General features: G+C 39.8%; 1 protein-coding gene across 3 annotated transcripts in view; it reads left to right on the forward strand.

The window, feature by feature from the left end:
* Window positions 1–18,408, forward strand: part of SLC2A9 (solute carrier family 2 member 9) — a 207,451-nt gene that overhangs the window by 67,787 nt on the left and 121,256 nt on the right. For all 3 annotated transcript variants that reach the window (XM_073342503.1, XM_073342505.2, XM_073342506.2), the window contains 3 exons: window positions 4,423–4,583; window positions 9,976–10,100; window positions 11,800–11,945. In XM_073342503.1, the coding sequence (XP_073198604.1) occupies window positions 4,423–4,583; window positions 9,976–10,100; window positions 11,800–11,945 (432 nt within the window). The remainder of the gene's footprint in view (window positions 1–4,422; window positions 4,584–9,975; window positions 10,101–11,799; window positions 11,946–18,408) is intronic.

An 18,408-nucleotide genomic window follows, 5' to 3' on the forward strand; every position in this document is an offset into this window, starting at 1 on the left:
CTAAAACCTGACACCAGGCTTCAAGGAAGGATGATAGACTTGTGATTAAGACACTCAACAGGGCTGGAGAAGACCAGGCTTCAGTTTCCGGCTTGGCTACTGACTGCCAGTGTGACCTTGGGCAATCACCTAATCTACCTTCTGCCTCATCTCCATTTTACAGAGGGGCAGCTAATACCGTCCTACCTCATGGGGAATAGAATCCACTAATGATTATGTCAGATACAATGGTGATGAGGTCCATATGAGCCTAATGGGTAAGGCATTGGCCTCCTAAAACAGAGATTGTGGGTTCAAGTTCCTTCTGGTGTGAAAGTGTACACTTTCTCCATCTCTTAATGTCTCCAGATCAAGTCTGGATGCCTTTGTGGAAGATACGCTTTAACCTAACACAGGTTATTGGGTTCAATACACAGGTAATTGGGTGACATTTAGCGGTCCTTTCTGGCCTTAAACTCTATGACTCTAGTAATGCCTAGACAGATAGATGGATTCTTAGCCTGCTAGTAGATTTTACTATACAAAATCCCTTATCAGTTACACTGTTTAGGGGGGAAAAGTTGACCTCTGCCATTGCATTCCAATTCTAGATGTTCTCTCAAATAGTAGCATTTCTTAAATGTCTGATCTCTGCCTCTTCCCACACCCCCGCATAACTAGAAAATAACGCTCCTATCTGATACATAGTATCAGTTTTTTTCTTCTGTGGAACTGTCCTTTGGCCCTGGAGAAGTTATTTTCTAGCATGGGTTCTTGATCAGGGCGTTACAGCCAGGTCCAAGAGTGGTTGTGACTCTCTACTTTTCTTTATAGCTAAATGGGAGGAGGAATCTGAAAATCTTTTTCTCTTTTATTGTGAGGTCAAGCAGGGAAAAGGTTGAGGTCCCCACTGACTAGAGTAAAATCATTGCCATCTTTGCTTCAGAACTATACATGGCAGAGTAATGAGTGGATACCAGTGTGTTTGGCTGTGTCTCTGAATACCTTTTAATGTCCTGGAAAGATAATACTGCTATTTCTTTACATGAATATATGAAGACTCTCTCTATTAAAAAGCTCTAAATATTCAAGACAAAATAACCTCTTCTAAAAACTGAGATATAAGAGCACTTTTTTCAATTTAGTTTATGCCATTTTGCAAGGAGATTAGGTTAAAAAAAAAGCCACTCTTATACAAGATAAGGTATCAGGATTGTCAATCTGTCTGTATGTCACTTGGAAGTCGAGAATGTCTGTAGAGTCAGTGCAATGGAAACTGCTACAGGTGTGGTTGAGAGCCCTTTTGGTTTAGCGTTATGAGCAGGTTGAATCATCACTGGGATTTGAAATCTGTTACTGTCCAGTTTTTAAATTTTTGCCCATTTTGACTTCAAGAATTACAGCTATCTGGTATACATGCCTTACTGTAGTTGTATCTATGCCATGAAGAGTGCTAGAACATTGAGATATTAGAAGTAACTCAACCAATCAGCACCCTTAGTCTACAGCTAATTTGCATGCAGCTGTGTTATTAGTTGTTTGAGAAAGACTGCACGGCTGATGGATTACTTGATCCAGCTGCCACACCCATGCAAAACATAGGCTTTCCCATACTAGTTCTGGAATAAGAATGTCCCTATGTGGAATATTGCTGATATAACTACATTGGTTTAGCTATACTGGTATAATTTACCATTATAATTGGTGAGTGCTCAGCACCTCTGAAAATGAGGGCACTTACTTCAGCACTTAAATATACCTTTAGAGGCCTGATTTCTCATCCAAGTTTTAAAAGATTGTCCTTAAAATTAATGAAAATAGACCATTTGCAAACAAGTCCATGACCTTGGGTTCAACCTGAACTGCAAAATGTAAAGTACAGTAATGACTCTTATGTCATGGTGAGTGTACCATAGGCCTTCACTCAGAAAATGTACTATTTCTGTACCTTTTATAGTCACTCAAAAAAACTGAGGCAAATTTTATGACAAGTTATGTATGAGTCAGAATGGAACACTGAAATGGTAAAATGCCAGAGGCTAACTGGATTCCAGCTGTGTAGCAATTTCTTGGTGTCATTTCATAGCTTTTTTAAAAAAAATACATCCTTCAAGCAGTGGAAATAACACAATTAGCTTTGATGCGAAGAGATAGAAAGCATTCTTCATACATTCTCTGTGCAGGAGATTTGGCATTTAGTTAATTTTCAGGATAGGTACTTGGGGTTATATTATGTGGTATAAGATAATAAATGGATCATCTACCCTTTGAAAATTGTAAATTTATTGCATAATTATAAATATGTTGCGTCACTGTTTTGAATATCCTTTTAATGAACCAGAAATATGTTTCAGCTTTCCTTACAGCTACTGTGCATTAGGGCTCATGCTCTCATTTTTTCAGATGCAGAGTCCCAAGGCACGCTGAACTCCCAATGAATAAATACAGCAGACTTTCCTTCTTCACAGTCACTTTTTTTTCATTTATATAACTTATTTCCATTCCATTTCATCAGCTTAGCTTCCAATGAAACTGTAATACCTGCCCCCATGCCTGGCAACTGCCACTTACCCTCACCCTTACCATAGCAAGGTCTAGCACCCCTTTATTATTCCCATATTTATGACCTTTTTCATTTGTTGTATTTGCAGAAAACCCCATTAAAGTTAATGTAAAAATATCCATTCACGTCAATGGGTTTTGGTCCAGGCTCAAAATGCACTTCTTTTTAGATGCAACCAGCACTCACAAATAGCCTCTGGGAGATGCTGGGCCCCATTTGTGACTTACCATTGTACAGTCCAGACTAATGAGCAGCGGTGTCCCCCCTGCTTAGCAACTATGGGTGCTTTACAATGCTTTGGTTGAAGCAGCTTCCAGCTGGTCTGCTCAGAGCCTTTCAGCATGCAGGCTACACCCTGAATGTTGGTGTGTAACTGCAGCCTGCCATTACCTGGATTACACTCTGACTCTTGCCAGCCTGGGTTATACTTCAGGGTGACCCCAACACACCCCCAATCCTAGATTTCCCCCCAGAAATGTATGTCCTCTACTGTCCAACCTTCTCCTGGACCAGGGGTGGCCAACCTGTGGCTCTGGAGCCACATGCAGCTCTTCAAAAGTTAATATGTGGCTCCTTGTATAGGCACCGACTCCAGGGCTAGAGCTACAGATGCCAACTTTCCAATGGGCCAGGGGGTTTTCACTGCTCAACCCCTGGCTCTGTACCTACATGTGCACCGACCGATAAAAAGCATCAGTATAAAATATTTTCATAATCGTCAGTTACAGAATTTGGGGGGGGATTAAAACAGAAATCATCCCTGTTACTCTCTCCTGCTTTTGAAGTTCCATTTTATGGGACAAGGCAGGCTAGTCTCCTCATTATCAGGAATCATCTTCTGTTGGCGTCTCGCTTCTTGTTTTTCCTCTTGAGTTTCTGTTCCTCACCAATCTCCCACCCCACATCGCTCTCTACAAGTGACATCTTTTCTTCTTTCTGCCTTTGTTGCCCTTTTTCTTCTCTTCCTTTCCCTTGGAGTTTTTCTATTTTTAAATTGTTTTCAGTAGAGACCTATGGAGTATTCAGTAAAACTATGTGTTCCTAATATAAGGATACTACAATACAATATTAACAGCATTTTGCTGTGAATTTAGATTGTAACCTCTCCGAGGCAGGGACCATTTCTTTGTTATATATTGGTATAGTGCCCGGCACAATGGGCTGTAGCTGCTACTGCAATATAGATAATAATGATACCCCTTTTCACGCAACTGGATAGCCCATAATTTGGGGTCTTGTAGGTTGTTCCACTTAGGAGGAGAAATTGGAGGTGCAGTTCAATTCTTTGATGCAATTTTGCTTATTCATTAAGAATGTACAAAGTCTTGTTTCTCTGATTGTAGTAGGAATCAAATAGCAGGAGACAATTCCTGTGTCTGCGGTTCCATGCCTGCCTATCCAGCTAGTGCTCCATACCCCAAAATCTTTTTATTTTAATTTTGTCTTCCAGCCACATCCCAGCTTTCTGTTACTGTGGCTTGACTTTCTATTTCTGCTTCTGTCTTAATCTCTAGTGCCTGGGTCAGCATCAGCTCAAGTTTTTTCATGTGCCTGTGTGTTGAGTTGTACTGCTGTTGGTTCAGCCACTTCTTCACAATGGCTTCTTAATGTTTATCCTGAATGTAAGGCAGCAGCTACACCCAACTCATAACAATGTATAACTCAACCCATAACACTGATAACTGAATTTACATATTTTTAATTTGTTCCAAATCATTCAAGATTAGGGTGAAAACAATTAAAGATGGATGTCACAGGTGTCTATTCTATACAGAAAGCTACTATTTTGCCATTGTTTAAATCATGATTGATAATTTCAGTGTCCTTACTCGTCAAGTAAGCTGCTTTCACACATACCATTATTGTCTCTTTACTTTCAGTATATCAAGAGGTTTTACAATGAAAGTTGGGAAAGAAGATATGGCCACGTAATAGATGGAGGAACTCTTACACTCCTCTGGTCTATAACCGTGTCTATTTTCTCCATTGGTGGACTGGTGGGTGCGATAATTACCACACCAACTGTGAAGTTCCTTGGCCGGTAGGTACATTACAAAGCTCTGAATTTGGTATCTTATTTACCCTTTTTATAGCATCCATAAAAATATTTTCTAACATAATAAATTTCCTTCTCATTTTAAAGACCTTCAAATTAGGAAAACTACATTAGATAGCTTCTAAATTTTATATGATCTGATGGTGCTGCCCCACAGGAGACAAGGAAAAGTTTACCATTGTTATTGTTTATAATTCTAAATTTGTAGCATTCACCAGAGATGATAGTTGAATCAGGGGGCTGTCTCTTTTGGAGTAGTATGCACAGATTGAGTTTCGTAGGGCCATTGTTCAGGGTTGTCCCTGGGTAAACACTGACCAGCTGTAACATGTATTTCTAAATTCCATGGCTACTGTAAAGCAGAATACTTGCATTGGCAGATTTCTGCTTTCCTGCACAGCTCATACCAAGAGTCATATCCGGAGGTGGCTTCGGGTCTGAAGTTAGCCAGAGAGAAATGGGGAGCTTTGGGAAACTGTGAGGGAGCCAGTAAAATCTTAAATGAGAGGATTTGGGGGTGGGGGGGGTGTCCTTGCACCAAAATATTATTTCTTATATTCAAGAGGGGTTTTAAAGGTTAAAAAACTAACTTCAGAATTTTTTTTAAAAGAAAGTCTCATGAGTATTTCTTTAAATCCTTTAAGATGACTCACAGAATGACTTGCTACTGGCAAATTAGGTTCTACTAAATGTCACCACAGGGGCTCAAATACATAGACATGTATAAAAACATCCCCCCCCCCACTCTCCCTGTTCTGTTTTCTCTTGTCTTTTAGCCTTTATTTTCCTCCTTTTTTACCATCTTCTTCTTGATTCTAATTTCTCCCTTGTCTTACTCTACCCGTTATTTCCCTACAATCCAATTTCCTCAAATCTTCTGTCTCCTATACTTCCCTTTTCTACACGCAGTCCATTTTTCTCTTCCTTCCCCATTTTTCACCTTACACAGTATGTTTTGTGGTTATTCCTACATTCACACAGCAAATATCTATTCTCTGGCCCTCCAAATCCTTTGTCCACTGTTTCCCTTTCCCACCTTCAGTAATTCACCAATTCTGTGCCTTCCCTCCCATCAATTCACCAATCTATTTTGTTCTCAGTATCCTTTCCCCTCAATTTAACAACTCACTTCTCAGCCTCCTCTCCAACTCATCAATTCACACCCTTCCCAAATTCTCCATCTCAGATCACATTCCTAGGCTATGGGGTTAAACTTCCAAGGTTTTGTCCATCTGCCCATAGAATATGGGAATTCAAGTAATGAAAATAGATAGCTCTGCCATGCAGCTACTGTATGAGCACAGAATAAGGATTTGTAGCTGGAAGGAACCGTGCCTTCAACAGCTGTTGAAGGATCAAGACTGCCCATCAAGAAGGAGTTTTCAGGAATACTATTCACACTGCAGTCCTTTTGGATAGTTAATATTCATGATAGGTATGGAAACTTGTCTAAGTATTCAACTGTAGTACCTAAAAAGGGCACCAAAACAGTGACAGACAATAAAAAGCCCTTTCTGCATAGTACAGTGTGCATGCGGGCTGCTGGATGGTGTGAATAGTGAAACTGACTTTAATTTACACTGACTTAGAACAGTGAGACAGAAGGGACCAACATATTGTCCAGAAATAATGTCTCTGTTTTGAAATACAGCACTCAACATTTATTTATTTGTTGCTGGACTAAAGATTACATTTCTCAGAAGTAGGGTAAACTTTTCAAAAGCATCTGAATGACTTAGGAGCCTAAGTTCCATTGATTGGGCTCCTAAGTGCCTTGGGTGAAAAGTAATCATGAAATGATAGAGTTCCTGATTCTAAGGAATCGTGGGAGGGAAAACAGCAGAATAAAAATAATGGATTTCAAGGAGGCAGACTTCTGAAAACTCAGGGAGTTGGTAGTTAAGATACCACGGGAAGCAAACCTAAGGGGAAAAACAGTTCGAGAGACTTGACAGTTTTCCAGAGACATTATTAAGGGCACAAGAGCAAACTATCTCACTGCATAGGAAAGCTAGAAAGTTTGCAAGAGACCACCCTAGCTTACCCAGAAGATCTTCAATGATCTTCAAACAAAAGACCTACAAAAAGTGGAAAATAGGTGAAATTATGAAGGATGAATATAAAAACAAGAACACAAGCATATAGGGAGAAAATTAGGCCAAGGCACAAAATGAGATTAAACTAGCTAAAGACATAAAGGGTAACAAGAAAACATTCTACAAATACATTCGAAGCAAGAGGAAGATCAAGGAGAGGGTAGACCCCTTACTCAATGAGGAGGGAAAGATAATAACAGAAAATGTGGAAATGTAGGAAGTGCTAAATGCCTTTTTTGTTTCAGTTTGAACCAAAAAGGTTTGTAGCGATCGGACGTCTAACATAGTGAATGCCAGTGAAAGTGATGTAGGATCTGAGGCTGAAGTAGGGAAAGAACAAGTTAAAAATTACTTACACAAGTTAGATGTCTTCAAGTCGGCAGGGCCTGATGAAATACATCCTAGAATATTCAAGGAGCTGACTGAGGAGATATCTGAACCATTAGCAATTATCTTCAAAAAGTCATGAAAGACTGGAGAGATTCCAGAGGACTGGAAGAGGGCAAATATACAGTATATCTATAAAAAGGAATAAGGAAAAGCTGGGGAATTACAGACTAGTCAGTTTAACTTCAGTATGCAGAAAGATAATGGAGCAAATAATCAAGCAATCCATTTGCAAACACCTAGAAGATAATAAGGTGATAAGTAACAATCAACATGGATTTGTCAAGCCAACCTACCAATCAGTCATACCAACCTACTATCTTTCTTTTACAGGGTAACAAGCCATGTGGATAGGGGGAAGCAGTAGATGTGGTATATCTTGACTTTAGAAAGGCTTCTGCTAACTCCTCAGAAGCAAACTAGGAAAATATAGCCTAGCTGGAGCTGCCAGGTGGGGGGGTGCATAACTGGTTGGAAAACCATTCCTAGACAGTAGTTACGAATGGTTCAGAGTCAAGCTGGTGGAAGGGCATATCGAATGGGGTCCCATAAGGATTGGTCTTGGGTCCAGTTCTCTTCAGTAGCTTCATAAATTATGTAGATAATGGCCTAGAAAATACACTTATAAAGTTTGCGGACAAGACCAAGCTGGGAGGGATGTAAGTGCTTTGAAGGATTAGAATTAAAATTCAAAATGACTTGGGCAAACTGGAGAAATGGTCTGAAGTAAATAGGTTGAAATTCAATAAGAACAACTGCAAAGTACTCCACTTAGGAAGGAACAATCAATTGCACCCATAAAAAATGAGAAATGAATGTGTAAGAAGGAGTACTGCAGAAAGGGATCTGGGGTTTATGGTGGATCACAAGCTAGATGTGAGTCAACAGTTTACCACTGTTGCAAAAAAAGCTAATATCACTGAGAATATAAAAATGGCCATACTGGGTCAGAACAATGGTATATCTAGCCCAGTATCCTCTGTTCCAACAGTAGCCAATGCCAAGTGCTTCAGAGAGAATGTACAGAACAGGCAACCATGGTGTAATCCATCTCCTGTTGTCCACTCCCAGCTTCTGGCAACTACAGGCTAGGGACACTTGGAGCATGGGGTTGCATGCTTAACCATCTTGGATGATAACCACTGATGGACCTGTCCTTCATGAACTTATCTAGTTCTTTTTTGAACCCCGTTATCGTTTTGGCCTTTACAACATCCCCGGGCAATGAGTTCCACAGATTGAGTGTGCATTACATGAAGTACTTCATTGTATTTATTCCAAACCTGCTGCCTATTAATTTCATTGGGTGACCCCCAGTTCTTGAGTCTCAGAGCTGGGGTCAATGGACTTGGCTTGTGAGAATCACATTGCGGGGCTAAAAATAGCAGTGTAGGCATTTGGGCTCTAAGCCTCTCGCTGGGTTTCAGAACCTGGGCTCCAGCCTGAGCCAGAACATCTGCATTGCTAGTTTTAGTCTCCTGAGCCTGAGCTCTGCGAGCCTGAGTCACTTGCCCTAGGCTCCGAGACTTGGCACCGTAGGTTTTCCTTTGCCGTGTAGACATACCCTGAAACCCTTTCAATTAATCGCTATCCTAGGGGTTGGCGAGCCCTGCCAATCCATTTCTTATATACCTATTTTTAGGAAAAAGAAGCCATTTGGAGCTTTTTTCTTTGAGACAGTAGGTAATAGAGACATCCAGTCAGATGGTAGTGATAATCTCAGCATTGAGAGGGCTTTTATATTTAATCCTTCAGCGGGGAATAATCATTACAGAATTAATCTTGGTAGAGCTATTGATTTCATATTTTAACATTCTTGTTACACATGCGTGGCAAAATCTGACCTTGTAACCACAAGGAAGTAAGGGAAGCAAAGAGTCAAAAGATCCAGGAAATTCTTCATGCTGCCACTTCTATAGGCTGAGCGAGATTACAGTGTTTTGATTCACAGCTCAAAAGATATGGAAAGAGAGAGCATGGGCAGCAAAGAATAATATGGATAAAACTGTATTTAAATGATAAATATATATGGCTGTTGTTGTTGTGATAGAGGAAAGGCAGAGAGAGTGGGGGTTTTTTCAGACTTGGTTTTGGAAATGTGGAAAAATTTTTCATTTTAACTACTACTTAGTTATTTCATCCAGTGATAGTGAATTTGGAAAAATAGATGGAATTTCATAACAAATTTAAAATTATGGAGAATTTCCAGATTTTTGTGAAAAGAAGTTGGTTTTACCAATGAACTAAAAAACCCAGATGTTTTGCCCAGCTGTACATGAGCTCACTTTCCTTTTATATACCTATAATATCATGAATGAGGGACAAATTTTGCTTTCAGTTCTAACAGTGTAAATCTGGTGACATCCATGAAGTTTTTCCAGATTTCCATTCTGTATTCAAGAATTGAATTTGGCCACATTGCAGTACATGCTGCAGTTTTCCAAACACTGATCTGTTGAAAACTTTGTAAATACCATGCAAGGTTCTACCATCTTTTTCAACATATTGAAATTTGAAGTATATCTTATTTCTTTTACAATTTGAAACAGTTGACCCTGCTACATATGTCCCGCTATCCAGAACGTGCTAATCTTAAATATATCTTATCTTGCTCTTGGGAAGCATAAGAAAGCAAATCTTCATGCCTTTGAAATTTGGACCTTTATTTTGTGACACTAGTTGTATTTATTCTACAGCAGATATCTTTAGCTGCAGTTTTTTGAAACTCTTTCTGTAATGCTTAACATGAGTGAACCTGTGTTAAGCACTGTGTTTTTAATGATCTGCAATTTTATGTACAATTTAGCTATTTTAATAAATGTATGTTAATATGACTATTTAAAAATGTTATGTACAATTTTAATATAAGTGTAACATATATATTTTTCTTTCAGAAAACATACATTGCTAATCAATAATGTATTTGCAGTTGTGGCTGCATTGTTGATGGCTCTTTGTCAGATAGCTGGATCATTTGAAATGCTCTTGTTGGGCCGCACTGTGATGGGTATTCATGCAGGTAAGCTTTATGTTATGCTGTATATACATGTACAGTTTATACTAGGCATCCTCTGCCACCCTTTAATTGAGGAGTGATTTCTATGCATAATCCCACTGAAATCAATGGGAACAATCAGTATGAGTAAGGATGGCAGAATCTGACCCTTAATGAAGAAACATAAATGGATATTAACCATGACAGAAAATTTCCCTTCGTACAGAATGTCTGTCTTCGCAAAACAGAAACCCTTTGGGTAGGAGAACATGGCCTGTCTATTAAAGCTGCTTACTATTTTGCATTTTGGTGTTGCTAGATGCCATATCAATATGATAAGATAAAACTGAAGGCAGAGAACATGGCTATCCATTTGTAATAAATGTTTTCCAACCCTTAAAATACCACGTGGAACCACCACTTCCACCAAAATAATTTAGTAGGTTATCTTGTTTGTAAGAACTAATTACAGTAGCCTTGAAGATACATGTGTTGTTAACATAAAAATTGGTACCTTTATACCAATGTTAATCTGCTGGACTAAGGTGGCTTTACGCTGACTTTTTTATTTCCCCACATTTTGGGGTGTGTTCCCCTCTCTAATTCATGCATGCTGTTAAAAGTCCATCAGAATTGTAAGCATGTTTAAGGGGAACATCTCTCTCTCTCTGCTGATACAACAAGGATGCATTCTGTAGTGTAAATGTTGTATTTAATATTGTCTAGTTGACATATTGCTAAATCAGGTTGTTGGATTTTTCTTATTTACATGTGTCCAGGTTATTGATGAAGTGACAAGAGACTTCCATTGTGAACCATTACACATTCCTCCTTCCTTCTCTTCCTATGCTGCTGGTGGTTGTTCTGGTGATGCTAGAATCAGTCTAGTGAATGTTACAGACATTGATGTCTTTCAGGCATCAGAATCTCTAATACCCCATTAATAGCATTAACAATGGACAAGCAATGGGAGGGTTCAGACATAGCAGTGTATGGGGTTTCCACTGGAAAATCTAGGGTTGAGGCTTCACTTTCTTGCTACACTGCATGCACATCTTCACAACACACAACCTTTGCAATAAACACAACCTGAAAGAAGGGTGAAACCAGTGCGGTATCAGCATCCTCTCCCTTGCTATTCTTTGACAGGGAGCAGACGATGGCCCCTTGATACCCAGAGAATTGAGAGAGGCATCCTGCTATTACTCATCTATGCTCCCCACACTGATAGTTGCCTTCTTGACAAGAAGGTCAGTGCTGTTTTAACCCACTCCTTAGCACACACATGCATCCCATCCGGGGATAACTTAGCCCTTTCCTTCCTACCGGTTTTTTTCCGGGCAACCAAAAGGACAGCTTCCCCATCCTGCTTATTTTGGATGTCTGGCTGAGTAAGGCAACCCCCGCCCCAGGACCCTAGTGGTAATTTCTATAGAATGAACAGCCCTCTTCATATTGTAGCAATGGAGTCCTGACCAGCATGCATCATTTCAGATATGTAATTAAAACTACTGATGATTAGATGGTACAAGGATACTAGTGCACGCGTGCGCACGCACACAAGCATACGTTCTGTTCTATATAGGTTCTTATGCCACCCTCATCATGGTGGTGTCTGAGATTGGTAGTCAAACTTTTCTAAATAAATTCTTGCTCATTTATTGGTTCAATGTTAAGTCAATTGTACTTACAGCAATTTCTCTGCTGTTCCCTTCTTTCACAGGTGTCTCTCTCAGTGCCCTTCCCATCTATTTGAGTGAAATCTCCCCTAAGGAGATCCGGGGTGCTCTGGGGCAGGTCACAGCAATCTTCATCTGTATTGGAGTTTTCGTTGCTCAGGTTTTGGGGCTGCCAGAAATATTTGGAAATGTAAGTACTTAGTGGATGTTGTCCTTCTGTGTGTTGCATTTAAAGAGTGACACTGAGGATTGTGACTGTTCCTTCTGTAGGCAGAAAACCACGCTATGGGAACAAGTACATAACTTTTCCTTCTTCACTTTCTCCACACCACTCATGATTTTATATACCTCTATCACATCCCCCCCTTAGTCTCCTCTTTTCCAAGCTGAAAAGTCCTAGCCATGATGATTAAGTACATACACATCACACACACAAGTCTTTTTTTTTTTCCCACAAGTTTGTGTGTGTCATGTGTATGTACTTAATTATCATGGCTAGGACTTTTCAGCTTGGAAAAGAGGAGACTAAGGGGGGGATGTGATAGAGGTATATAAAATCATGAGTTGTGTGGAGAAAGCAAATAAGGAAAAGTTATTTACTTGTTCCCATAATATAAGAACTAGAGGCCACCAAATGAAATTAACGGGCAGCAGGTTTAAAACAAATAAAAGGAAGTTCTTTTTCACACAGCGCACAGTCAACCTGTGGAACTCCTTGCCTGAGGAGGTTGTGAAGGCTAGGGCTATAGCAGGGTTTCAAAGAGAACTAGATAACCTCCATCAATTTAAGTCCATTAATGGCTATTAGCCAGGATGGGTAAGGAATGGTGTCCCTAACCTCTGTCAGAGCGTGGAGATGGATGGCAGGAGAGAGATCACTTGATCATTACCTGTTAGGTTCACTCCCTCTGGGGCACCTGGCATTGGCCACTGTTGGTAGACAGGATACTGAACTGAATGGACCTTTTGTCTGACCCAGTATGGCCATTCTTATGTTCTTATTAATGAGGTGGAAGAGTGTGGCTTTAGATAGTCAGTCAGTCAGTCAGTCAGTCATTTTGGATATGCAAGAGTCATTATGAAGAAAATAGTTACAAAAGAGGTTTCCAGTCTGACAACAGAATATTAAACAGCCTAAGTGGCTGGAGTAGGTTCCTTTTCTCCCTTTTCCTGATGGGAAATTGCTGGATTTTCCTAGTATTGTTCACATTGTTTGTTTATATTTCTTAAGATGTGAAAAAGGTGCCTAGAGCTTTTCAATAACTGTTTTCTAAATGACTTCTAAAAATTTATATAAAACTGACAAAGAGGATACCATATGACCTTGAATAGAGTGACAGTGTTTCTAATATACATCTTCTTATGGGGTGATTTTAATGTTGCTTGTAATATAGCCCTACCCTGTAGGTGGTTATGAATGGATCTTATTGTTAAGTATCAGAGGGGGTAGCCGTGTTAGTCTGTAGCCACAAAAACAACGAGGAGTCCTTTAAGGTGCCACCAGACTCCTCGTTGTTCTTATTACTGCAAAGCAAATTCTGCCACCTGCCAATGTCTTAATTTAATAACATCCTAATTGATGGTGTCATTGACTGTAAAATGTGGAGAACTTAAATATGCAGGAATTTGCAAAAAATGTGCAGGAATTTGCAAAAAACAGACAAAGAAAGCCCCAATTAATAGTATCTTGATGAAACCTGCAAACCTCACCAAGGGTCATATCCTTAGTAGCTGGTTGTGCTAAATTATGGAAAACTAACTGAACAAAGGATTTAATCTAAGACAGGGGTCTCAAGCATGTGGCCCAGGGGCCGCATGCAGCCCACAGAGTTATTTCCTGCAGCCTGCCATAGGCGCCGAATCCACTGGCAGCCAAGCTCTCCTCACCCACCATACCTCCCACCCTGAGCGTGCTGCATCCCCGCTCCTCTGCCTACCTCCCAGCACTTCCTGCCGCTGTTTGGCGACACTTCAGACTTTTCAGGGGGAGGAGCAGGGACGCGCTTGGGGAGGAGGCAGAGAAGAGGCGGGACTGAGGTGGGGATGGAGTTGGGGTGGGGACTTTGGGGAAGGGGTTGGAATGGGGGTGGGGAAGTGTTGGGAAGAGGCGGGGCAGGTGCGGGGCCAGGGGGAGAGGGGCTTTAACCAAGGTAATTCTGAAAGTAAATGTGTGTTTCCTCATTTGAGTGAGGTGCATTACTGAGTGTTTATATTTTATTAAAACCCCTCATCGCATTAGTTTTAAAAAAGTTAATACATTGACTTTTAATAGCATACTATATTACTCTTCATTTTTTACTATATTTTTGTATCGTTGTATGAAAATGTTTCAGTGATGCGGCCCTTGTGGTGATTTGAGTTTGAGATCCCTGATACAAGATAAATTGGCCTTGTTTACTCTCATAATTGTTTAAAAAACTGACACACCACTTTTTATTGTTGCATGTTGGATTGTTAGTTTCTATCAGAAATAGTTGAAAGTAATATTTGTTACAAATTTAGCTCCTTTTTTTGTTCATGAATTCTTAACAAATGGATCCTGATTTCTTTGAAAGCATTTGTTATTCATAAGTATTCACTGAATAGTTTGAAAAAATAACCTTTAGACTATATCTTCGTACATTGTTCTCTCTGCTCTTCATTTGTGTTGCATGGTTGGTCAGCTACATCAGAGGGCATTTTTTCTGTTCTCTGACTGGATGATTGGAATTTTTAAAATAAGGAAATAACAGATAGGAAATAACAGACATCCATTATGAACTTTCAGATCCATAATCATTAATATTAAAATATGTAAAAGTTTCAGGAATTTTAATGAAGTCAGTGGTTGTCTGAATACTTGTTGTAATGAAAAGTAAGACTCCTACACATGGGAGTGAATAGAATATGGGCTTGGATTTGCCAATCAGATGTTTCAGTATTCCAGGAAAACTCTGTGGTATGTGGACTTGATCCAAAACCCATTGAAATGAATAGGAGTCTTGATTAATGCCTTAATTGCCAGCCTCCTCTCTGGCAGAGTATGGCACTGTCCTTTTAAGTGTGGAAATGCCAGTGGACATTGGAACTGTGAAGGTGCAATATTTATAACTAATGTCGCTGTTATAGACTCTCACAGGTAAAACCTTTTCACTACATCGCATTTTACGCTCTCTGGGTTCTGTGGGTTGAGATGCTGGCTCAGAGTTAATGCAGCAGAGAAAGGAACTGAATCCTCACCTCAAAATAAAAATAACATGCAGTATGCTTGTGCACCAAGGATTTTTCTAACTTTTACTTTTTGTGAGGGAGGTAACATCATACTCACAGCTTCATTCCTACATTCATGTCGGGCTATGTGGATTCATGCTGGTGGACACACTAGCCGTACTTCAGACATGTATGTATTTTCCCTTGTACATTGCCTTGAGAGTTCTGATGCAAAGATTATATACATGGTGCATATGGAAGTGTAGAGTCTCTCTCTCTGTGGGTTCTGCACTGCTTTGGCCACCAGCATCGTAGCAATGCTGTTTCTGCTATTTTGTCCTTGTTGAATAGGATGAGGAACTGATGTTTCTGGTGTATTGCTGATACTATCACAACATTTTGGAGAAGCATTCTTAGCTATTTCTATGTCATATATTGGAATACAGACATCAATGTTGTAAGCAAACTAATTTTTTAGCAAGGGATGTAACCATCAGAGGAGTGAAATTCTGAAATAGCTTTCCAAAGGAAGCTGTGGGGGCAAAAGACCTATCTGGCTTCAAGATTAAACTTGATAAGTTTATGGAGGAGATGGTGTGATGGGATAACATGATTTTGGTAATTAATTGATCTTTAACTATTCATGGTAAATAGGCCCAATGGCCGGTGATGGGATGTTAGATGTGGTGGGATCTGAGTTACTACAGAGAATTCTTTCCTGGGTATCTGGCTGGTGAATCTTGCCCATATGCTCAGGGTTCAGCTGATCGCCATATTTGGGGTCGGGAAGGAATTTTCCTCCAGAGCAGATTGGAAGAGGCCCTGGGGGCTTTTTCGCCTTCCTCTGTAGTATGGGGCACGGGTCACTTGCTGGAGGATTCTGTGCACCTGGAAGTCTTTAAATCGTGATTTGACGACTTCAGTAGCTCAGGCATAGGTGAGAGGTTTATTGCAGGAGTGGGTGGGTGAGATTCTGTGGCCTGCATTGTGCAGGAGGTCAGACTAGATGATCATAATGGTCCCTTTTGACCTTAATATCTGAGTCTATTGGAATGAATGCAAAGGCCATCACAGTAGCAGATTGTTGAGATTAAATACAGATATTTTTGGATTCTGACATGTTTTTACTGCCTTTGACTCTGAAGCTAGTTAAATGATAATATTGAATCTATAGATGCTGTCCTCCTTAGAGTGTAATATTTTAAGAAAGCTTAATAGGTCTCTGGAAATCAAGTTAAACAGTCACACTGCTGGTTCTCTACTGTACCTGCTGTGTCAATGTCCCCCAATTATTCCAAATCCCCTTTTCTCCCCTTAATTTTGGATAAACACTAGTTTGAACTTCAAGGCTCTGATTCTGACCTCCTTTGCACAAATACAAATAATAAAGTCTACTATATCTCCATGGAAGCCAGTGGAGATACATGAGTGTAAAACCATTTTTGAGACCAGAATTGGGCACAGAATATAATTACTTTAAAAAAACTTTTCCACAGGTGATCTGCTTCTCTGTATCATCCCAGTTCCTATGTCGTAGTGTGCTAATTAGACCACCATCATGCTTCAGCCTTCTGTAACCTGAAGCCATTATTTCTTCAGGAAGCCAGAGCAACTGCAAATGTAAACTTATGCTGGCCCACAAGAATGTAATTGTGTTATCTTGAGTAACATGGGAGATATAATATTGCCACTGGCTCCAAAATTACTTAATTTTGAGCATTCATGGCTTTTTTTTTTAGCATGTGCAACTTTTAATATGTTCTTTTGAGGATAAGGCTGTTTTTCATCCAGTTCGTTGTCCTGTCAGGACTGTTCCAGGCAGAGTAAGTCCAAGCTTATAACGCTTCTCTTGGAGGATTTTTCCATGATCTAATACTGGTACATCCCATTGTCAGAAGGATTTCTCAAATGTTTTCGCTTTCTTAATTTTGTCCCATTGATCCGAGAGTTAGCTCTGTGAACAAACCGTTCCCATTGCTGGGGTATGCATGATATGTGTGAATTGTGTCTCTGTCTATACATTTCTCTTTTGTGCGTGTGTGTGTGAGAGAGAGAGAAAAGAAATATACACAAAAAGTCTGTGTACATATTTATAGGGAAGGATGCTAGAGCTGTCTATAACTAAGGTTGCCTGATAGTTCTCATTATATGGCCCTGTTTTCAGTTATTTATAAGGTTGGCAAACTTTAATCATTTGCCCTGAAATTTCACATGCCAGGTGCCTGCTTGAAGCAATGTTTTTGCAAAAAAATTTCCAGCCATTTTAGAGAACAAGGCTAGGGAAAAATACGTTGTTTTGCCCATGTAAAAAAATTCTGATAATCTTTCTCTCTTCCCACTCCCTCCCCCCTAGTAGCTCTTGACCCCATACTTTGGAAGCAGGGGCTTGAAATTTGGCAGTTGGGTGGCCTTTGTGTCAGGATGTGCTTTGTGCCATCCCTGAAAATATCCACCCAAATTTGGCCAAGTTATAAGCCTTTTTTAAAAATTGCAGATCGCACACGCTCAGGAGAAACATCTTTGATATCGGCGTTAAGAGTCCATCCTCCCTGAGCATGCTTGGCAATAATAACTCAGGCACTCTAGTGCTAAGTGCTATAGAAAAGCCCAAGAGGAAATTAATCATGATAATTCTCTCTTCAGAGCAGAGGCTGCCTAGTAAATAAGGTTTGGAGCTGCACACTGAACAATGAGAAAACAAAATATTGAATAGCTGCTCATTAAGTTAGCACCATCCATCAAATCTGCTGGATGAGGCAGGGGTCATGTGGAAAAAATGGTGTGTGATTGTGTAACTAAAGACTGTACCATAATGCAAGAGTCATATGCAAGGGCCATAATTAAAATTGCACAGATAACTGTAATTCTGCTATTTCCTAACCTTGAGTGTTTGACTTAGCACCTTTTAATAATATTCTTTTAATATAATTTGTGTGTATATACTATATAATTATATTAAGCTGGAAAATCAAGTAAGTGTATGGTGATATTATTTTTTTTTTTAGAGGTTCTAACATAACTAAACCAGAAGGGATAGTTTAGTGGCCTAAGTGTAACACACTCACTAAGCATATCATGTCCCCCTTTACTGTCTGGTGCAAATAGATTTACACATACAGCTCAAGAAGTAGAAGCCTGTGCTTTTGTTGTTGGTGGTCCTGGTTCAGTACACCAGCAAATGTTTTGGAGGGACAACAATTAGCTGATGTCACTGTGCGTAGAGATCGTAAATCTTGCAACAGATCACTTCTGTCTAATGATACAGTATTTTATTTCTCATTTGTGTCTGTGCTTGTCATGAAGATGTTCCATATATATTCATCCTTTTCTCGTAAGGAATGACACACACACAGAATATGTAGTGCTAATCTAAAGTTCCATATAGATGCTTTGGTGAGCTCAACAAAATTAGCTGTAATTTGCTTCCACAGTGTCATCTGAACACCAGTATAGAGTTAAAATTT

This window comes from Lepidochelys kempii, chromosome 4 (genome assembly GCF_965140285.1).
Source record: "Lepidochelys kempii isolate rLepKem1 chromosome 4, rLepKem1.hap1, whole genome shotgun sequence".
In the NCBI taxonomy this organism is placed as follows: Eukaryota; Metazoa; Chordata; order Testudines; family Cheloniidae; genus Lepidochelys; species Lepidochelys kempii.